Raw genomic sequence first — 23,510 nt, 5'->3', positions numbered from 1 at the left:
CTTGACACATCTAATTTTTATCACGGGAAATAATCTTGCACTGCAAATGTTTTTCTTTCCTTACCTTTTTTCTTTTGGTTTCTTTTAAACTTATATTTTTGGTGGTAAAAGAAAAACTATAGCAGAATAATTACCAAATAAAACAATAATATTGCAACTCAAACTGTCATGTTCCTTTGATTTTCTTGAGTTGGGTCCTAATTATGCCCGCCCAACAAAAGGAAATGACCCGACGATAAATGCTTTTAATATCTTATATTCATATCCTCTTTAACACACTCTTTGAAGACTGAATTTTTCAATATATTTTGGCCTAACAGGCCAACTGATTAGGCCAATCAATTTCTTCAGACAGAACCAACCTTTAACTAGTTCATTGATATTAAAAAACCTATTAGATGGGTTATTCAGAGTGCAAGTGTGGATAGAATTAATAGTCACTTATGAATCCAACTAAATGCCCATTCAGCCTTTTTTGCAACACAAGGCAAAGTTTCAATTGCATTGAACAATTTATATTTCTCTCTTGAATCTTTAATATATGTCTCCAACAACAAGCTATACATCTTTGACAAAAAAAACCTCAAATCAGGAAGCAACTAGACATTATGCTAAGGAAGAGAAGAATACATCAACTACAACTTTGAAGAGTGGCTCACATTGCCCAAAGAAAAAGGGACCATATACTTCAATTGAGTTATCACTGCAATCTTTAGATTATGTAAGCAAGAGAATCATCTTCTAGTGCTATTTCTATATTATAAAACATAAATCAAATGTTCAATATTATTTCAAGGTGTTTAGTGGGAAAGACCCAATACTATTTCAATATTAGGGTAATATGCACCTTGATAAACTTTATTCTCATTCTAAGCATTTGATGATTTCATATTACATAGCATCATATTCTAGTTTTTTTTTTTTGTTTTATCAGAAACGTAGTCATTAGTTTGTGCAAACTAAACCCAATGTTATCACATACCTTTAGAAAAACAAGTTCAATATGATTTAATTACTAATAGATATTAAAATGCTCAAATTAATGGTTGAAAATTTTGTATCATCTCTATACAGTTTAAAATTTATGTCGTAGTCCTTATGAATAATTTTTATTGCTTGTGTCCCATTCTCGTCTACGCTCTCCCAAAAAAAATATAAAAAAAATGAAAAAAAAATCTCACAATATTTTGTAATAGCATCAGGGCCTGTAAAAAAGAAAATCTATTTCGAAAAATTCAATTGGCTCTATATGATTGTTAACTACCTAGCCTCGTCTCATTCAAATTCCAAACGATGCTGACTGGAAAAAAAACTCACACCAAAAACAAAGTCATAAAAGAGAAGATAGAGATTATGGGAATAAAAAAGAGATGGAGAGATTTAAAAAATAATGCAAATAAAATCTAGAAGGAACAGACAAATCTCTCATATTCAAAAGATAGAACGCGAAACATGTGTGACACAAATAGAATACTCAGGCAACATACAAAATAAAAAATAATTTTTTTAATGAAACAATAATTTATAATATGGAAATTTAAATTCGCACATGGGGATGGAATACTCAAATTTCGATAACATCAGTATTGTGTTGAATTCCCATGCATGGAAGTGAAACGTTACTAAAGTAGAGTAAAGGAATTAGTGGCAATTAAAATTGTGATGAAAGGAATGATTGAATAAAGTTTAGTTTATGGAATGATTAATGAAGTAGTAAATAAGTACGAACTAGTCCATAAACTGGCTTCAACCTTCTTGTACATCTCCCAAATTTGCTTGTAGCAAATAGGGAACATGCAAAACCTCTGACTTTGCTCCATTAGTATAGGTTCTTGTTCATGTTCTTTTTCATCTCTTGCTTTGTGTGCTCCATTGTTTTCCAAAGACCCCATTATTTTTGGATGCATAGAATAAACCCTACAAAACCCCTTATCTATCAAAAAGCAAAGCAAAACATGTTGATCCAAGACACTGAAAACAGACCCCTATAATCAATTATTCGGATTTTCTATTTTGTTTGTTTTTGCCCATGTTTCCTTTTGTTTCAATCGTCTATAGATACTTTACGACAATGTTTATGCTTCAGAGTTCAGAGCCTATTGTTTTACCCAAAAGTTAGAACACAACATTGGCTACAATAACGTTAATACATACAATTAATAGTTCAAAACTAAGAATTAACAAGATTAGAACAAGTTTCATTAAAACCTTGTTTATTAGAGTGTAATAGTGATTGAATGTGTTGTCTCTGCACTGATAGGAAAACAAGAAGAAAAAAAAGGAAAAATGATTTTGATTAGAAGTAAAATAGAAGAAAAGAGTTAAAAGACAATGAAAAATAACGTTCAAGTTAGGGAGATTCATAAATGCACCAAAAATCTTACTAGGTTTTCCAGAACTTTAGTAGAGATTGAATAACTTGAGTGACAGTCGAGAATCGAGAATGAGCTTTGTGTGAGTAAGGGTTTTAGCGAGGATCGAAAACAAACATAGAAAATGATTCGTTAGTGAGACAAATGGGCTCGTCCCTAAGAAAAGTGGCTCATGGGTTGTGGCTCGTGGCTCCTCATGACTCTTGAGAGAAAGGGCTTTGAGAGAGAGGGGGGTTTGAAGAGACAGTGGCGATAGAGGTACCTAGCCATGGTTTGTACGGTGGCAAGGTTGTCGAAGGAAAAGGCGATGGCAGACTAGTGGAGTTGGAGAGGGGTCGAGTTCGGAGGGAGCTTTAGCGGCCAAATCCATAACTTTGGAGGCCAAATCTGCGATGTTGGTGACCAAATCTACGACTTCTCTGCCTAGATCAATAGCTTCTCTGGGGCTGTGAGTGTTGTGGTGGAGTTGGTTTGGGGTAAGGTTAGGTGTGTGTTGTTGGTTAGTAGTGAGCGGTGCTGGTTTTGCTTGTGGTTATGGTGGGAATGAAAAGGTGAGGATTGGTGTGAGAGAGAGCAGCATGAGAGACTGAAAGAGCGCGAGAGAGAGGTCGCAAGAATGAAAAGGAAGCACTTTTCAAAATGGTTTTTCCAAAAATCATCATTGAACACTTGCATTCAAAGACAATTTTTCAAAAATTAACGCTGAACACTAGCTATGATTTACAAAAATGTCACCGCATTTTGGTTAACAATGGTTTTGGAAGAATTGTCTTTGAATCGATGTCGTTAAATATCATTTTTGTGGTAGTGGGAAGATAATGAATTAGGAGTGCAAACCATTGAATGAAGTAGCTAACCCTAATATTAGTTGTTGGAAGAAATATATATCTTGCCTGCAACTACAATATAGGAAATTCATTCACTTGGTAAATTTCAATATGAATACCTTATTCGTGTATATAGTTTATTTGCATGGAAAAAATATATAGATAAACCATACTATAGATTCTACAACCTCATCTTCACTAAATTAACCAACATTACACATTCTCTCAAAAAGTTCACCACTCGAAGCATACTTCAATATGATAGCTAAATGTGTAGGGGTTAGTAAGACATACAAAAAATATCTCATTCAACAAATTCTTTTATGTAAGTCTAACTTCCAAGTTCAAAAAGAAAATCTAAATTTAACAAATGATGATCATGTTAATAAGCTTAACTAATTGGAGTAAAATTTATCATAACCTATGGAAAATGGCAGATAAACAAATCATAACATTACAAAAAGGGAATTGATATAGATATAAAATACCCAAAATATCACTAATCTTAGACACTTCCTATTTTTCTTACTACAAGAAAATTTGACTCTAAAGACAAACACAAAAATGTACTACATCTTAAAATCACATGATCTTTAAAAAACACAAACTTGCAAATACAAATATAAGAAATAAAAAAAAAACTTAAATTTGTTGTCATTAGTGAAATTAAAGAACTTGAAGTATATAAGTAGACAACCAACCCAAAAAATACCTTAATAAGCAAACACTAAAGAGAACGAACAAACTCTAGTCATATTTTCAATCACAACTAATAACCAACTGTTGGTTGGAATTGAGATAATGGATCACATCTAGTTGCATTTCTAGTTATATATGTTTGTTGTTTCACTAACACCTCCAAAACTTATTGATCCTATTTAAAATTCTTTGGAACTTTCAAAGAAAAATAAAAAAGACTAGTAATTGCTACCTATTAAAACCTTTTCAAATATCTCCAATTTTTTTTTATTACATTTCAATCTTTTAGTTGATTCAAAGATCACTTCAACCAATTCCTAACTCAACTCCTCTTTATGATAAGAATTACATTAGATCAACATAATAGGATAAAAGATAAAATAATATTATCTATCACATTAACACTATAAACAACAATCAATACTAAGATATGATAGTTATCTTATCATTTCTAACCACAAATAAATCCTAAAATTTTATACTGCATTTTAAATTATGATGACAATTTAATAATTTATAGTTAAAGATCTAAATTATGTTAAGAAATTGTTTGAAGTCACTGGAAGAATTGCTCTCAAAAGCCACCATATAGATTCGTCATTGGTCTTATCATAATTTAATATTTTAAACATCTACTTTTATTTTTTATTCTTTTCAATTTTTTTTTTAATTTTCACGCTTAATTTTATTTAATAATTAATTTGTAAAATTTCTTTCTCACGTATCTAAAATCACTATTATTTTGTATACTTATTTTTTTAATTGTTCATTTTTTTATCTATTATTTTTTATTTTAAAAATTATTTTGAATAATTTTAAAAAATTATGAATAATTAAAAATAATCTTATATCATAATATAAATTATTTTTAGAAATCTAAAATATAATTTATATAATAAAAAATATTTGTTATAAATTTTAATTATATAAAATTAAATATTTATCCTATAATTACACACGCAATAAAATTCTAATAGAAGATAGAAACTAATATCATTAATTTTATGAAAAATTAAAATCTTAAATATAAAAACTATTTTAAAGCATGACGTTTCAAACTAAAAGTGATTATTTTTCTTTTTCATTCTCTTGATGTAAATATTTATTTTATTTTATTTTTTCTATATTTTTAATTTTGTTTTCCTTTTATTCTCTTCTCCCCCACTTATTTTAACATTTAAATAAAGGTTGAATTATAAATTTATCATCAAATTTTCATAATTTTACGAATTTTATCATTCAATTTTTTATAATGAATTTTATTATTTAATTTTTCAATTATATATTTTATCATCATACTATAACAAAATGACCTATTTTATTTTATCTAAAACGTTTTTTTATGTCAATGATAAAGAAATACACAAAATTTTGAAACTTAATTAACAAAATTTACAAAACAATAAAAATTAAATAGTAAAATTTGTAATTAATTTGTGTATAAACACACCAGTGAAGCATAAACACATGGAAGAACACTAATGAATAGTACGTGTCATCCAGTCATTGGTTTCTACTACGCAATATGTCCTTAGAAAAACCACTAAAATTGGCACAACTAGCGTGGAATAAAATAAAAAAACTCAATTTTCATTTCATTCATTTTCAGGTTTAGAGAGACCCAAACACTAACACACTGAGCGTGATCAAGATCATCAACAATGGCGGAAAACCCTCTCGAAACGGCGCCGTCGAGCTCACAACCTTCTTCTTCTCAGAATTCGCCTCAAGATTCACCGCAGGTTCCATAATCCACTTCAATTCCACTTCCCTATTTGTATTTTTCGTGCCTCTCATTCCTCTAATTCGCAAAAAGAAAACCCTTTTTCATATAATTGGAACTCAAACTAGGGTTATTATTATTGTTGTTGTTCATTTTATTTTTCATTTCAAGTTCGTAATTGTTTTATTTCGTAGCTGATAGACCAGGAAATTCTGGGTACAACCTAATCAGTGCATGATGCTTTTCGGGCATCGAATTCGTTTTTTTTTTTCTTCCTTTTTTATTTTTATAACAGATACGAGCTAATGAAACACAGTTTTGAGCGAAATAGAAAATGTTAAGATGGGATTCGATCGGCATTTTATGTGTTAACAACCTAATTTAGCTCAAATCTATGCTTTAATTTGTACTTGTGTTTTGAGCTTGCTGTGTGAACACAAGTGTGAATGAAAATGCGCCCTGAATTGTTGTTTTTAAAATGCATGTATCTGAATCGTCGTCATGGTTTTGTATGGATGTTGTTGTTGTTGTCTCAGGTCCCTGCATTTTCGAATTTTATGCCCTTTCCGGGTGGGTATTATCAAATGATTCCTGGTATGTACCCTGCGCTAGTTCCAGGGTTGACTCTGCCGCAACATGAGGAGAATGGGAACCGCGGAGCTGGCATATATGCTGTTCCTGTTAACCCGTATGACAGACAAATTACTGGACTTACATACAACACTCTGATTCCGCTGACTTACCACACACCCAGGTAAGTGGCTGGTTATTTCGTTATGACAATGTTGTGATGTATGTGAAGCTTGGTTATTGCACAATTTATAGGAATTTTTTTACTTGTTCTGATATTGAAACATATTTTTCAGCATTTTTTTTATCAGCAAAGGTAATCTATATATTAATTGGAGTACCAGAGGTACTTAATAGTACATAAAGGACCATACAAATGGTTCCTCAATCAGACATTGATATTCTGAAAGGGAACCAGAGTATGGATATATATTTGCTATGAAATTTACATTAAATAGGCGCGTAACAATGTAGGCTACTACTGATACGAAAAGCTTTGTGTAAAGCTGCTTGCCCATTGATTGAAATGGACTGTGAAACCTTTCTCAAAACCCCTTAGCCAAGACCACAGTAGAAAAGTCGCATCTTCAAACAGTGCATTAGCATTGAAAGTGGCATTAGAGAACACTATGTTGTTTCTAAGCTTCCAAATAGAGTATGTTTTACACCGTTTTCATACTTTGTTTCCCATAGGTCCTTTAGGTGAGGTATAATGTTTCTACTGACTTGCAATCTGCACTTGGTCACAATGATTGATGCATAGAAGAACAATAATTTCTTGAATTGCTAAAATACAAAATAATGAAATGTTGAAATTACATTATTTGAAGCAAGGAGGAAGTTGTAACTGCTAGCAATATGAGGAATGAGTTTGGCTTGCATGAGATATGGATGGTTTTATAGAGGCATCAGAATGAACATGCATGAGTTCCCTTTTTGATGATTATTTTTTTACTTGATTTGAAGGGTTTTTGTTAGTGTGTAAAGGCATTGGGATCTTGGAAGTTGGAAGTAAAATTAGGTTAAGGGTAGATGGCCACTTATGTATGTGATCAGTAACTAAGGGAATAAGGATTTGGGGTTGATGGGTTTACGGAAAACTCAAGCAAGAAACAATTAGGAATTTGCTTGGGGTGGATTGTGAAGACAGTCTGCTACTCTGCCAAGAAAATTAGGCATAGTGAATGAAAAAAATTAAAGAAAACAGAATTGTAGTTGATAACAAGAAGAAGGCCTCTTAACACCTAGTGTTTGTGTCGGCTTGCCTAGTAATTAACAATTTGCTGAAATCTCAAAATCTGATCAATGAGCTGAAAGGAATCATTGACTTTATAAGTAGACATCCTATAGGATTTCAAACTTGATAAATAGGCTTTGATACCATGTCCTGAACCTAAACTAACTATCCTAAAAGCTTAAAAACTTCTCAATAAGCACTCATAAGAGAAGAAAATAGGAGGTAAAAGGTATAAAATTTCTCCCCTAAGTTAAAATCAATTTATTCTCAGCTTTTAGAGAAGTTAGATGAAAGAACATCTAAAAAACTGATGTGCATAAGTTAATTTTAACTTTTGGGAGGAATTTTATTCCTCTTATCTTCCCATTTTCTTTTTGTATAAGTTCTTGTTGAAAAGTTCATCTAAACAATTATGTGCTGCTGGGTTCATCTGAAACTAGACACACACAGCTTCAAAGTTCTAGCAAGCACTCATAGGTCATCTTTGGAGTTTGGACATGGGTTGGACTTCCAAATTTTCAAGGAAAATCACTCCTGATTTTGCATTCTTCACATTTGACAACATGCACAACACTTGTTTGTGCTATAAATCTAGGGCTTCTTGCTGAGATGCAGAAATGCAAAGTCAATTCCGTCATTCAGTGGAATCTATCAAAGTGCAGAACTAAGGAAGAAGGCACCAAAGGTTCTTTAACTTCTTTGATCTGTCTGCCTTCTACTCCCAAGCGATAAATACATATATAGTCTTGGAAGTTGGAGCATCCTTCCAGCGTAGAAAAACTTGTAGCCAAGTTTTGCCATAAATTATTAGGTTACTAAATACTGACTATAAATAAAAAACTATCCTGACAGACTGTAATGATAATTCATAATATCATGACTACCTATAGAAAGACTGAAATGAAATTATTTGTATACATGATTCATCTGAAATTAGACAGTTTTTAAAGAACCTATAGGTCACATTTGCACTTGAATTTGGCATCCAAACATTCATGGAAAATTGGACCTGATTCTGATTTACTGGCAGCATGAACAACACTTGTTGGACTTTCTTTTCTGTTCCTGCATTAATTTGGATGTTCTGTATGCTTTCAAAGTTATCAGTAGGTTAAGATTGATGTTATATTTTTCTTTCACACTAGTTTCATTTAGTGCTTGTTTAAATTTAAACAAAGATATTAGTAATTGTTTTATTGGTGAAAATTCTATTTTAGTTTTATTTGTTTTTGTGAACAAATATGTTCATTAATGTTAACTAATGATTTCTGTAACTGCATGGTCACCATCAGTAGCAGGCCAAGTTCTGAAGCTGCTGCTGCCAGTGAAAATCAGGGGCAAGCAGGACAGCTACCTCAACAGCAGCAGCCTGCACCTCAAAGACAAGTTGTTGTTAGGAGATTTCAAATTGCATTTCAAATTGATTTGTTTCTTATGTTGAAGCTGGCAGCTGTGATCTTTTTGTTTAACCAAGATGGATCAAGGCAGAGGCTTATCGTCCTCGTGTTCTTTGCTGCTCTTGTATATTTGTAAGTATTTATCCATCTTTTTTTTTTGTGTTTTTTTGAATATGTTTTCTGCTTGCTAGTTCTGTCCATTTGTGGACTCAAACCCAGGGAATGCTGCTTGTATAAATCCTCCATCTTACTTTTTCTTTGTCCAATTCTTTATATACCTAGGATTGTATTTTTATTTGGATTTTGTATGAGTGTGCATGTGTGTCAATATCAAGTCCATGCAGTAAAGTTAATATTACTGAACTCATTACTGTATATGTTTGAATGAAGCTGTAGTTTTTCCTAATTGAGATGTGTGACAGATACCAAACTGGAGCTTTGACACCAATTATAAGATGGCTTTCACAAGGTATGCAGAGAGCAGCAGCACCTCCTCATCCACCAAGACCTGCAGCCAGGGATGAACATATTCCCGCTCCCAGGCCTGAGGGTGACAATGCTGCTCCAGCAGGTATGATTTGGACATTTTATGCATGTGATTTTCCATGTGTTTCTTTTGCAAAACACTAGTGATAGAGCTGATGTGATTTATGATGTAATTAGGGAAGTCTTACTGGAAGCTTATGAGGTTCATTTTATATTGTTGTACTTTATTAATTAATTTTCTTTAGGTTTTCACTTTCCTATTGTACTGGTTTTGTATGAAAAAGTATCAATTGAAGTTTTCATCACGTATTGACACAATGACTTTGCTTCTTATCTTTTGGAAGAGGGTCAACCTGAAGCCGAGAATGGGAACCAGCCCGCTAATGATGCAGACCAGGCAGTTGAGAATGAAAATGTTGCAGAACCTGACAATGTCAATGGTGGTAATCAGTGGTGGGGCATTGTGAAGGAGATCCAGATGATTGTCTTTGGATTTATCACTTCCCTTCTCCCTGGGTTCCACAACCATATGGATTGAACTATATTTTGTAGCTTACAAGGTTTGTGGAATTGACATATGGTCTATGTGACTATACCTGAGACATGGGAGAAGGGGGTTTTCTGAAATAAAATGTATAGCATCAGAAGTTCCAAGCGTCATAACTAATACATACATAGTTAGGTGCAACTATATAATCCAGCGGAAGATATGGTGCAACTACAGGGTGCCGTTTTTGTATCATTATTTGGATTGTTGATAAAACACTTTTTTTTGGATTCCAGAGCCCAGGTTTCTACTTAGCAGGGACTTTAGATTTTTTTATTTTTTCCTTAGTACTGTTTTTAATTGCAAGTTCCTGATGACTTGTTTCTTTTCATAGTTTGTACGATCTTTCAAAGCGCCTAATGCTTTTTCCAATCTCAGTTAGTCGTTGGTTCAACGTTATGGAGAGCAATTGACAAGTCTAATTGCATGTTTGTTTTCCCATTTTTCACTTGCCACCGTACGTTTAATGCAATCCACCTTACATTGGATTGGCATTGGACATGACTCAACGGAAAAAGGAAATATATATATATATATATATATATATATATATATATATATATATATATATATATATATATATAATATAACTAAACTTGCTATACTTATAGTTCCTTAATGTTTCAAATGAACTATAATATCTGCAAGCTCCTTTATGGATGATGAATAGGGAGGAAAATACATGAAAATAGAAATAATGAGAAATAGAATAAAACGTGTTGTTTAGACAGAGAATTAAGAACATCAGGGTTTTTTTTCCTTCTTCTTTGGACAAGTAGAAAAGAGTAGGAAAAATAAATGATATAAACTTTTTATATTAATAAATTGAATTTAACTTAAATATTATTATTTTTATTATATTAATGCAGTCGACTTCATAAAGTGGAATAAGATTTTATTGTTATAAAAATATTTTTTAAAATTTAAAATAAAAAAATGAGACATTATTCCACCCTCCCATTTCATTTTGCTCGTGATGGGAAATTATTGTTCTTAATTTATAATGAGTCCCACAATTAAATTTCTGTTCTTAATTTTTAGTCATTCAAAACATGAAAGATTATTCCATTTCCTTCTCCGGTTTCCATCTATCTTAAATACACTCAGCTAACCAAAATCTTGAAAGATTATGCCAACCAAAACTAATGAGCCTTACATAATCCTCATGGGTTGTCCACATTCCCGGACCGAAACGGTTTCGCCTTCTCATGGTCCATCAAAATTAAATTCTGAAAATTATGTGAACTATGTCATCGGCAACTAAATATTTGTTATAAGCAAAATAAAACTTATATAACACATGAAATTTTTTTTTAAAAAAACAAAAGATCCTTAAAATTATGAAATTGTGGCGGTGATCAAAATACAGACCACAATAAAAAATCTTGCCTTAGGCTCACTGACATCTTTAATTCATTAAGCTTTAATTCCTGATCTTCACTTCATCACCAATTTCATACGCCAGCCTCCAGCCACAGCTTCGGATGGTGATTTCAGGTGTAACAAACTCAGATGCATTATTTATTTTAGCAAAATAATATTTTTATCACATAATGTATAAATAAACAAATATTTTAATCTAAGGAATCTTTAAGGCTGATTTGGTTTGGAAGAGAGAAATAATATTAGAAAGAGATTTTATACTTTTTTTTTTAATACAACTCTCATCATTTACTCTCTACTTTAATTCAAAAATTTCTTTTATTTTTATCCTCTCCATTTCCATCATATAAACCAAACACATTAACCGACCCACCCATTGAGCTTAGTTCAGTTGTAGAAAATTCACTGATCATGGCTACGCAACAAGAAAGAACCACTTTTCAAAAACTAATGGCAAAATAAAACTGAAGCAAACCAATCCCGATCTGAAATTAACTCAATCCGGTATTTGGTTGCAACCATCTTACACCATTCTAGAATGCAGAGAAAAAACATAGGCATAATATAAGTTTCTTTATTATGTAACAAGAATAAATATATTTACACATATCTCTCTGCAAAATTTTGGTGGGGGTTCAGAAAGAGCAGCAGAAGAACCTAATTCTGTTGCCACTATGAACTGTAATTACAATATTTATATACATACATGATTCGCCTCACATCTCAGACAAAAGATTGCTAATTTTCCTAAGCTCTTTGAGAGCTGTCATGGCAGTAACTTGGCCTTTGCGGTCTTGTTGGAAAACAGATTCAATTATCTGCACCACAGGGAAAACAAGTATATGCAACCAGGGAAGGAACATCAGATTCAGAACAATTTTCTTTAACCAGTTTCATAATTAAGAAAATAAGGGAAAAATAAAGGACTGAATTTGTGCATATCTTAATAAGTTGTCATTGAAGAGTGAAAGAACCATACCTGAATATGGTCAAGCATAGACTGTCCAATATTCTTCAAAGTGCCCATCACATTCTTGTCAACAGATTCTCCACTGCAACTAACAGAACTACAAGGCTCATTAACTGCAGATGAGGCTGGTTGTGGAGTATTTTTTTGAATGCTACCACGGTTGGCGGCTTCAGCAGCACCTGCTGCTTTCTCGGAGATCACCTCAACATTATTCCGTCCAAACGGCCAAAACCACTGCAACTTATTCTGTTTTTTGTCTTTAGGAGGATTGACTGTATTTCCTGCTTCCTCAAAGCTATTGCACCCTGATGTCGGAGGTTTGTTCTTTGGAGGATCAGAGATTGGAAGGAGTGGATCATTGGGACAGATAACTGAAGTTTCATTGCATTCAGAATTTTCTGTATTGCACTGTGATGTCTGAGAAATGTTCTTGGGAGGATTGGAGATTAGAAGGGGTGGATCATTGGGACTGGTATGTGAAGTTTCATTGCATTCAGAATTTTCTGTATTGCACTGTGATGTCTGAGAAATGTTCTCGGGAAGATCGGAGATTAGAAGGTGTGGATCATTGGGACTGGTATGTGATGTTTCACTGCATTCATAATTTTCTGTATTGCACTGTGATGTCTGAGAAATGTTCTCAGGAGGATCGGAGATTGGAAATGGTGAACTGGTACCTGAAGTTTCATTGCATTCGTCTAGGGATGAATTAGATGTAACACTACTTTTCGCTGAGGTAATTTCATGATCATTGACCTCATTCTGGGGACTAGTCGGGTCAGAATATATAGACAAGTCTTCCTCACTGCCAGAATTTCCACTTGGAGATCTATCATCAGACAAGTAATTGCTGTCACCACTACAGACACTATCTTCTTGTTGTACTTCAACTGCTTCAGAAGGATTATCATGCTGCCGTAGTGTTTCATCTGGCTGCATTTTCTCTGCATCTTCCTCTGAGCCGAGTGCCTTGCGAAGATCTTCCAACAAACTGCGCCTAAAATGTTTGCCACTCTGAATCCTTGACAAAGGAGGGTCAGATTTTGCTCGTCTCAAACTGAATTTTACCTTTTCCGTCCATCCCTTTTTCCGAGTGGGAACCTGCTTTTCTAGACTATCTTGCCTAAGTTCTTCAGCCTTGTGGGCAACCCTCCACTTCTCTTCCCAATAGCTATCGGGTAACAAATTCAGTGGAGTTTTCGGAGACACGGATTCAGATGGAAGGGTCACAGATGTAGTATATATAGATTTACTTTGGTAATGAAATCCAAGAAACAAAAGTGACGATGATGAAATATCAACACTCAGTGCCAAAGCCTGCAAGGATTTAGCCTTCTCTAGTAGTTTTTCAATATTAATGTCTTCAGGAAAGTTTAGTAATCTCTGAAGACACCTTGTAGGGTTTTCAGTTGCAAGTAGTGAAGATCTTAAATGAAGTAACATAGCTACTGCCATAGCTGAGATAAATGCTCCACGAGGTGAACTTAAGATCCTGAACTCACAGTCATCAGCACCTTTTTCCAAGCTGCTATTCTCTGATGCAAAGATCTCATCCCATATGATCAAGAGGTTGGCAAGTGAAAATTCTCGTCCAAATAAAACTCGCAACCATCGAAGAGAAAAGTACTGAGGTTCAACCCCAAGTTCAAAAAGATGGCTGTGGAGAGATGAATCTACAAGAGACAACAAATAATACAATGCAGCCGAAGCCTCAATCACAGGAGGCACGCCACTATGGGACCCAGATACAGGGGATGAAGAGAAGAAATCGGCCATTGCAACTGAACCATGGGCCCCACTCATCAAAGCATCAAACATACAGTATGCGTCATGCTCCACGAATTTCTCAGATAAAACAATGCCCAGTTCACCTTCAGCTCCATAAGCATCACTTAGTAATACAATGGTCTGTATCTCAGGATCAAGTTCCTCAAGACTATTGACTTTCACAGCATTTCCATGAGAACCAAATTCATCCTCCATCAATTCTGGAGATTTTTTAAAATCAAAGCTGTAAGAAAGATCATTCTCTTGATATAAAAGGCCGTCAAATCTGTCTGTAAAGTGATCTTCGTAAAGCTTCCGAACTTCCGAAAGATGCTCCAAATCAACTTGGAGAACATAAAGCAGAGGAGCAAGTAATTCATGCATTCCTATAACATAAGTGAATGAAAGAAATCCATTAATGTACAGCCAATATTTTCATAGCATATAATACTAAAGTAAAACTAGTTATCTGACAGCCAGGAAACCAAATTGATGGAATTTGCATTACCAAGTATTAGGTTTCTGAACAATTAAGTGCTGATTTTGAAAACAATGATTTTTAAAGAATAGATTTTGATAGAATTGAATTGTGTTTGGAAATGATACGTTAAAGGGAAAAAAACTTAGATCAAACTCTGTATATTGCTATCAAGTTCTCTAATTAAAATAATGACACATGAATATTCATTTAAAATTTTGCAACACATTATGGAAAGAACATCCATTTGTCAACATTGGCGAGAATATAAGGATCTAAATTTTGTCCTGTTTTAAAAGTGAGCTTAAGAGAACTGTTTTTGATTGGATATAGTAAAGTAAAATCACTTTTGAAGATAAAATTATCAAAAGAGATATAATATAATATTAAAAAAACACTGCAATAAAAATGAAGAAACCATCGTTGTCATCTAGCAAGTTGATGCTAGATCACTTCTCTCTGTTACTTGACTATGCAGGTAATGTATTAAAGGCATATCATGACAATAAACAGATAGTTATTGGTGTAAAATTCAGACATATCTTTACAGATTTTGGGGCAGTTGGCAGTAAGAAATTTATGATACAAACGTTATAAAGTAAACCCCACCGCTCATAGCCAAGAGCGATTTTACCTTATGTATCATTTTAGTATTTAAACATGATATAGATAACCGTTAAGACATATCATGATATTCTTCTGATTAGTGTAGTCTAACTCAATTGGATGCTCTGCTGTTAATTATGCAAGATTGGAAATTGGAAGGAAAAATTTGACAAACGCCACAAAATGAGAAAGCATACATAAAATAAAGGTAAGTTATTATTTATTTGGTAATGGAAGAAAAATATGGCACATGAAAATGAGAAAGAAAATTTAAAATGACGGTAAATTTAATTAAAGTTGATGTATTGTTTGATACCATTGCTTGGCTGAGAAATTTACCTTGTCTATAACCACATTCTGGGTGCCTGAGACACCACAGTAATAAAATTCGTCTCAACATGCTTTGGCATCCTGGAGTCTGAAAATAACTGCCATGTTCTGGGTATAAACGTGATAAATCCTGATCAACCATTCTCTCCAACTCTGCATTGCGGAAAAAGCGACCCCATGTACTATCTGCATATAAAGGCCAAATTAAATTCAACACAGATCAAGTTCAGTTGTTCGTACCAAAAAGCGACAAAGATAGCTAACCGTTAGAAATTCATTAGACAGAATTCCAACATAATATACGACAAATTTCTTCTTTTATCTTAACCTTCACACATTGAATTTCCATAAAATAATCAGGGCATACCGTTATATTCCTCCATAACAAAATAAACTTTCATTTATGTATACATATCCTTAGAAAAAAGCAATAGATATATAATCTGAAAGCAACCACTTTACAGATATGACTTCCACATGATGAGGCTCTGGCTGAGCCAACTGAGATAAGGTTGAATATAGTGTACTATAGTGCACATTAGCAGCCCAGATATCAAACATGCTAGAAACTACGTTGGCTAAATCAGGGATCCATAATTAGGTTAATGATTTAACTCCATGTAAGATGCTGAAATAGAGTGAGAAAATCTTAGATTTACCTGGATTCTGTGAAAGTGGATTGTCAATGACAAGATTGCGTGAATTAGCTCCATCCTTTGGAACATGTGGTTCAACCAGAAGGCGCCTTCTCAAGCTAGCATACCTGACAATATAAAGCAGTCACTTTTAATGTCCTTTCATTATGAACTGATACAAAAAACACATTATCAAAATGCCAGGAAAACACTGAATCCATAAACTACACAAGCGATCCTCAGTACCAGGCGAAGAAACAGCTTAATCATTTTTTATTTTCTACCAATGAAATTGTAAATGTAATCTACACTCATAGGCAGATATTGACACAGAAGAAGATAAAATAGTGTTGCCTTTAACCTAATGAATACATGCCAATTTCAAATGTCAGCTTTTTCTTGAATGAAAATAATAAAAAATTTCTTTATTTCTGCACAACTTTATCTCCAACATAACACACACAAACAAACATATTTCAGTAGCAGTTTGCTTGCTGGCTGCTGCTGATAAGCAAAACTAAAACAAAATCAGCATAGAATACTACATGGTTATGGTCAGATCAACATGCATATGGGAAAACAAATCCAAGGTAAATATTGTATCAACATATAAATATAATTTACCAAAAGGAATAAGATTTAAGGAAAATTTACATCATTATTATTAAAAAGATGATTATGGAGGTGATGATTTTACCTTCTTCTACAATTCGCGGTGACTCGACGAAGATCATCAATTGAAGTCGAAGACGAAGACGGCAGCACCCCAAGATTTATCCGCCACTGCAACCCTCTAAGATCACCGAATCGCCGATTCTCCGGCGGCGCCGATCGCTGCAGAACAGCGTCGGAGCTTGCCGGAGTCACCGACAGCGGATCCGACAGCGCCGGAGGCATGATCGGGCGGCAACCCCAGATGGTAAAACGCAGCGAAAATCCAGAAAGACGCGAACTTTCTAGAAAAAAAAAAACAAGCAAAAACTAACCTCAAATTCTGAAGTCAAGAGAAAATCACAAGTCAAAGAAATGAAGAAGAAGAAGAAGAAGAAGAAGAAGAAGAAGAAGAAGAAAAACCCTAGTTAAGCTATGGGGAGAAGCTCACCAAATTGAGTATGGAGAGTGGAGAAAGGAGGTGAATTTATGATGTGAAATGAATTGGGGTGGGGTGGTTTTGTGCAGAGAAACCCAATGATTTGCACAGTTGCATGTTACTGTGTGTGTGTGAGTATGTATTGGCTGCTTAAGAGAGAGAGAATAATAAGTTTGTTTGTGTAGAGAAAGAGAGGAAGAAGGATAAAAAGAAAAAGGCAGTAATGGTGTTGTTGGTGTGATTGTGCTTGACCTGCTGAGACGGAAGGTATGGTGAGTTGTCTTATTCTGCAAAATTTCTACACCATTTTTGTGGTCTTTTTCTCTCTTTTTTTTTTTTTTCTTGTCTTTATAAATAAATTGACAGAATATAATGTAATTTATCACATGGCTTATCGTGTTGTGGGGGGTGAAAATTGCCAATGTTTTGTCACCTTCTTATGATCGAGGATGGCAGCTTGGCCTCCATGCCTATTATCTGCAACTTCTATCTCTCCCTCTCTTTCAACAAATACTATTATTATAAATTCACCGCCATCTTTTTCTTTATTTTAAGAGTTTCAGTTTCATTCAATGTAGTGCAGGTATAAAGGTTTTTATATGAATAAATAATTTATGTATTGATGATCTAATTTGTTGTTATTAATCATAAATTATTGCGTATAATAAATGTATTAAGTCTCTTAATAATCACGTTAAAATTTCTAACAACATTATTTAATAGAGATTAAATTCTTTTATATTACTCGACTAAAATTTATTGTGAGTTTAATGAATATGTATCGTTTGTGTTTATAATATCAATCAATTAAAAAAATACATGGTTTAAATATATTTTTCTTTTAACAAGTTAGTGTTTTTTTTGTCCTTTTAAAAAATATATTTTTTCTGGAAAAAAAATGATTTTAGCTTTGTGTTTTGCTTTTCATCCGTAATGTTAGTATTTATTATAAAAATGATTATATGGAAAACAAACTTATGAATTCATCATCCCACATTATCAATTTGGGGATGTTATTATGTCAAGTCAGTAGAGGTTTCATGTCCTAATTAATTTATAAGGAAGAAAATCAAAATACATATAACTTATATGTTATATGAACTACAAAATATTTATGTTTTAAATTATATATTAAAATTTAAATATTTTAATATTAATTTATCCACATTTTAATATTTATACCTTTTTTATTTTTGTTCAAGCTCTGTCTTTATTGTCTTTCTCATACCTTTCATTGCCGTGGAGCAATGGTGGTGATAGTGTTAACAAAGACAACAATGATGATAATGATGATGATTGTAATTATATTAACAGTAATTAAAATAATGGTATTATTAATAATGACAATGGTTGTGACGATAATAATAATAATAATGATAGTGATTGAAATTACAATGATGATGATTGCAATGATATATAATAATATAGTGGTGAAAATAACAACGATAACAAGTCATTTTTTATGATAAGAATTTATAAAAAAAAAAAAATTAATGGTGATATGTGTGTCACATTATTAAATGCACAAATTTTAATATTTAATTCATGACTTTATTTTAATATCTAAACTTTTATTTTAATACTTAATTTGAGACTTAAACATTTTTTAGTTCCTACAAATATGTAAATTTTTTAGGATGATGTTGTCATGACACCATTAAGTGATGTGACAGTAGGATAAAAAGTGAAACAAATATAATTTAAATAAACTAAAACAATTTTTTTTCAAAAACAAAAAACAAATAACATTAAATTGTAAGGACAAAAAATATATTAAGTTAAATCATATTTGTTATGATTTTAAACATCAACGGTGTCATTTTCTAGATAAAATCTTATTCAAGTTAGGTAGAATTGATCATTATAGGTAATAAAATTATTCTTTTAAGTATTTAACGTAATTGCACATTCAAGACTTAAATTCAGAACCTTTAATTAAGCTGAAACAATCTTATAAAAAAAAATTTAACTTAATCCTCAAATTTGAAAAAAAAGTTACAACGTGGATTATATTCTACATGTGTTCAATTTGTTACAAATATATAATTCCAAATTACTAATTAGTTAAGAGAAAAAAGGTTATGCATTGATAATATAAAAAAAATTATACAATTATCTAATTATAATCCATAAAAATTATACAATTATCTAATTATAATCCATTATGTATAGTAAATTTATTAATTTTTTAAATAATTATTTTAAAACAATTCAAATAATGATTAATAATTCATGGACAATATAAGGTACATAGACTTTAAATTCCTCGGTTAATAAAGCTAAACAATTAGTTAATTCGTTTCATGATATATTTAAATTCAATATAGATAATTTCAGTTTTCTTTCAATAGTTATGCTAGTTGTAATTTGTCATCTATACAATGAAGTAAGTGAGAGAGTCTATTTAATCATATTTACACCAAAAGATAGTTTTGTAAGTTAATTCTTTCTTTTTCTTTTTTCATCTGTTTCCATCTTCTATTTTATTTTTATATGTTATAAAAAATCTTTGTTAATTTTTAGATAAATCAAACCAATTAAGTGTTTAATTCTCGAGTAGATCAGTTGAATTAATCTATCTGAATCGAATATAATAACACTATATATAAAAAATATTACTTATATACTTAATATCTTTGGTGACAAACTCCAACTATCAACAACATCCTAGTTGGATTCTTAGAGTTAAGAACCTCTTAAATATCTAATATTGAAGATGCTATAGCTAAATTAACCATTAGCTCTTGGTCCCTTTAATGACCTTCACTCCAAGTTAGGAAAGCTTGACATTCACAATTTGGAAAGGAATATCACAAATATTCAATCCTAAATTATCAATCTAATAATTGATGCAGTTGAAATAATTGGTTAATTAGTTGATATTTGTAAATTATAATATAGGTACATGGTTTAGTTTTCTTATTTTAATTAAGTTTGTCATAATTTTCATGTATATAAGGAACATTTGTACATATGATTAAGCGACTAAAAAAAATCAATTAAAATCATAAATTACATCAAAAGGCAATTCTCTAGTTTTTCTTTCCTTTGGTCATAATTCAATCTTCTCTACATTAGAAAAAAAAAACCAATCTTCTCTTTCATTTTTAATACAATTCTTAATTATATGATTAAAATTTATTTCCAAGATGTTAAATATAAATTCATAGTAAAAAAATATTAATGAAATCCAGTAATCTACTATTTAGAGATAATGAAATATATTAAAAATTAACTTTTAAGAGAAAACAAAAATAGTAAAAATTAATACTGATCAAGAGCAGTGACCTGCTGAAAATAAATAAATTGTTAAACAACCTTTGAGTGAGTCACGTGCTGTAATAAGAAATAATGATAAAATGTCTATATATAAAGAGAAGTTCTATTCAATAATTAATGCACAAGTAGAGAGTGAGAAATTCTAGAATCCTCTTTTAAAAATTTATCAATTCCAAAATTTAATAACTGATTTTAGACGGTTGAATATAAAATTTTAGAAGACATATAAAATTAAAAATGGAAGATTTTCGTGAGTTAAAAAAATTCTTACAACACGGGGATGTATGAATTTCTCGTAACAACATACAAGGAGTGTGGTGGGACAATATTCTTTTTGGTGCTTTCCCTCTTATTATTATTATGCTATTTTGGTCATTATGTTCACATCACATGTAAAATAAAATGATCGATTGACGATTTTCAAAATTAGAGTGAAACCCCTTACTAATTAGTATGGGATCCATAAATTATTGATATAAATATTACTCAAGAAAATGATAATTTTATTAGATAATATCATGAATTTATGTCTGATATTTATAATTTTTAATGTTGAAAATGATTGTTATTATTTTATATTTTTTCTAAAAATAAATAAAGAAATATATTGGTTTGAAACAATCTTAACCAATCACTCAACTAAATCGTGATTTGAAAGTTTTAGCAAGTTAGTTGATTTTAAATTTATCAATAAAACGTTTTTCATACGTTGTTTTGGAGAAGACGTAAGTGAATACAATTTCAATGGAAGTAAAGAACATTAGAAGAAAGTCATATATACCACCCATTCAACCTCATATATATGCAAGTTTGGATTGCATGAAGATATATCCTTGTCACAATGATTAGTTTGGTTGACGTTGGTGCTTACGTATCCTTCTCTTCACGATCATTTTGTTTTGCAAATTTTGATTTGGTAAAACAAACAGCACCTCTCACGAAGCAAATAAGCAATTGGCATGATGTGGACATGTATTAATGCATATGACCCATAATTACGTTTTGATAATGATTTCGTACAAGAGAGTTACATGTTACCAAAGCACAATCTCAGCCGTTGATTTCCAAAGCTAATCTAGCTTGATCTACCAACGATGTCATAAAAAGGTTATTGTAATGATTTACTTAACTTTGACTTACTTATATAGTTGTACATTTATCTGAGAGATCCAATAAGATAAGCCTCAAATTGATCTAAAATATAAGGCTTAATTTGATTAATGCTTAAGTTATGTATATTATTCCTGAAAAAGAAATAATTTTGACCAAATTGATGAAAATAGTTAACAAATCTAGTGTGAACTTTTATTTTCTTTTATTATTATTATTATAGATTATAGATGTCAGTTTAAATCCACTTATTTCACTACTCTTCTTTTTAAAAAAAGATCTTCTGGTGCTTAAAAATTAATTAAGTAGTCGTATCTAGATAAAATTACTTGTTGTTTGAACATGTGTAATTGTTTTGAATGTCTAGTGACAATCCAATTTGTTTTTTCTTTTTCTTTTTTTTTACTGTAGACAACTTAATATGTTATTAACTTCATTCCCGGTAGTATGAGAATGTCTTCACATTTTATTATATATGTTATTAACAGAAAAAATAATAACTTTAACATTTCCTCACATAATTTTTTAATAAATTTAATTAAAATAAATTTCTTTATAATATCATTTGATAAGAGATTATCATATATGATAATATATTATAAATTATTGATTTTTTAATAATTGATTTAAAAGGCAATTTTAAAGAGAATTTTAATTGATTAATAGTGTAAAAAATTTATACTAACAATGTATTAAAATTAAATTTTTATCTACAGTAAAAATATGTTTCCATTAAGTGTTAGCTTGAAAATAATTAGTTTTGAAATTATTTTTTCTAAAAAAAATAAAAACTGTTTCCGAAATAAGTTAGACTAAATATGATCGAAAATAGCAATAATTACGTGCACGAATATATGCATGTGATCAAACACTACAAGATGGGTGGCTGGCTACAATGTCGATAAATAATTTTATAATTTTATACGTCATGCATTATTAGCTGTATTAGTATGCATGTGGAGAGCAAATCCTACTTTTTCATGATAAATTCGAAAAGAAAATCTAATAAAAGTGGAAAAAATATTATAGATGAAAAAGAAGAGAAAAATTAAGGACTCTTTCGCAGAAGGGAGATCAGGAAATGGTGGTGCCCCATCAGAGTTCCCCCACCATGCAGATAAGGACATGGTGGCCCTCTATGTGCTTCTCATCATCTAATGCAAAACCATGATTCATTTATTTCTCTTTTTGTATGTATTCATTTCGGTTAATATTTTAATAATCAAGCATAGGATATAACACAAAAAAGAGTGATTAAAAAGGTGGACCAGAATTATAAAGGAACACGAGCCATATGTCTCTTCAAATGTGGTTGGATTTTTGCAAAGCTTTCAATTATAATGCTACTACCCCACTAGGGTGGTTCATACGAAGCTAGGAATGACAAAGAAAGCACCCCCACCTCCTCAGCTCCCTCAATTAAGTTCATGCAGTGTTTTGCAACATTGAGTTTTCAGGAAACAATTGTTCTTTTAAAAAAAATAATCTTAAAAATTACAAAAACAAACTAAAGGCTTTATTATACACTTTTGACTTTCTAGGTATTGTAATGATATAATTTTAAACTTTTAAATTTTAATTGTGCCAACTGAATTTTCTAAAAGTAATAGAGAAATTAAGTCTCAATGTTGTAGAGGAGGGATTCAAATCCCCCTACACTCTACCACTAGCTCAACTTCACTATTAATAATATATATGAAACTTATATATAACTTAAAGGGAATTAAAATTACATATAAATTTATAAATATTAAATATTATACTTATTATTAAATATATAAAATGGTATAATTTATACTTATTAATAATGTAAATATACTCATAATAATTAGTACACCGTAAAAAATATAAAATAATATATTTACTATATATTTTAGTAATAACTGTAAAATACTTTTACTACAATATGTTTAATTACAAGAATAGTGACTTATCACAACACAAAATCTGCAATGACCTTAGCCTCAATGTGAAACCAGCCGTCTACCTATCTTCAAAGCCCAT

General features: G+C 31.3%; 2 protein-coding genes across 3 annotated transcripts; one reads left to right on the top strand and one right to left on the bottom strand.

The window, feature by feature from the left end:
- The first annotated feature begins 5,453 nt into the window (after window positions 1-5,453).
- Window positions 5,454-10,282, top strand: LOC100815317 (uncharacterized). Of its 2 annotated transcripts, none has more exons than NM_001255810.3 (5): window positions 5,454-5,640; window positions 6,158-6,375; window positions 8,721-8,957; window positions 9,248-9,396; window positions 9,656-10,282. In NM_001255810.3, the coding sequence occupies exons 1-5, from the start codon at window positions 5,560-5,562 to the stop codon at window positions 9,847-9,849; spliced, it is 879 nt and encodes a 292-aa protein (NP_001242739.2). In that variant the 5' UTR covers window positions 5,454-5,559; the 3' UTR covers window positions 9,850-10,282. The 2 variants fall into 2 exon arrangements, with proteins under 2 accessions (NP_001242739.2, XP_006586709.1); XM_006586646.4 differs by having other exon boundaries at window positions 5,464-5,640; window positions 8,724-8,957; window positions 9,656-10,230.
- A 1,513-nt stretch (window positions 10,283-11,795) lies between these two features.
- Window positions 11,796-17,605, bottom strand: LOC100782008 (uncharacterized). Its single transcript, XM_006586929.4, has 6 exons — window positions 17,130-17,605; window positions 16,725-16,983; window positions 16,052-16,155; window positions 15,402-15,578; window positions 12,221-14,364; window positions 11,796-12,059 (listed from the first exon to the last, which is right to left on the bottom strand). The coding sequence occupies exons 2-6, from the start codon at window positions 16,922-16,924 to the stop codon at window positions 11,958-11,960; spliced, it is 2,727 nt and encodes a 908-aa protein (XP_006586992.1). The 5' UTR covers window positions 16,925-16,983; window positions 17,130-17,605; the 3' UTR covers window positions 11,796-11,957.
- Window positions 17,606-23,510: the final 5,905 nt, after the last annotated feature.

Source organism: Glycine max, chromosome 9 (genome assembly GCF_000004515.6).
Source record: "Glycine max cultivar Williams 82 chromosome 9, Glycine_max_v4.0, whole genome shotgun sequence".
In the NCBI taxonomy this organism is placed as follows: domain Eukaryota; kingdom Viridiplantae; phylum Streptophyta; class Magnoliopsida; order Fabales; family Fabaceae; genus Glycine; species Glycine max.
Note: the sequence above shows the minus strand (reverse complement) of the source record. Positions and strands in the feature narration are given on the sequence as shown.

Excerpts from the sequence above, each read along its gene's own strand:
- LOC100782008 (XM_006586929.4), bottom strand. The coding sequence starts at position 16,924 with ATGCCTCCGGCGCTGTCGGATCCGCTGTCGGTGACTCCGGCAAGCTCC. Across the intron at positions 16,156-16,724 it reads ACCGCGAATTGTAGAAGAAG|GTATGCTAGCTTGAGAAGGC; the intron begins GTAAAATCATCA and ends TTATATTGTCAG. Across the intron at positions 15,579-16,051 it reads TCCACTTTCACAGAATCCAG|ATAGTACATGGGGTCGCTTT; the intron begins GTAAATCTAAGA and ends CTTTATATGCAG.
- LOC100815317 (NM_001255810.3), top strand. The coding sequence starts at position 5,560 with ATGGCGGAAAACCCTCTCGAAACGGCGCCGTCGAGCTCACAACCTTCT. Across the intron at positions 5,641-6,157 it reads CGCCTCAAGATTCACCGCAG|GTCCCTGCATTTTCGAATTT; the intron begins GTTCCATAATCC and ends TTGTTGTCTCAG. Across the intron at positions 9,397-9,655 it reads TGACAATGCTGCTCCAGCAG|AGGGTCAACCTGAAGCCGAG; the intron begins GTATGATTTGGA and ends ATCTTTTGGAAG.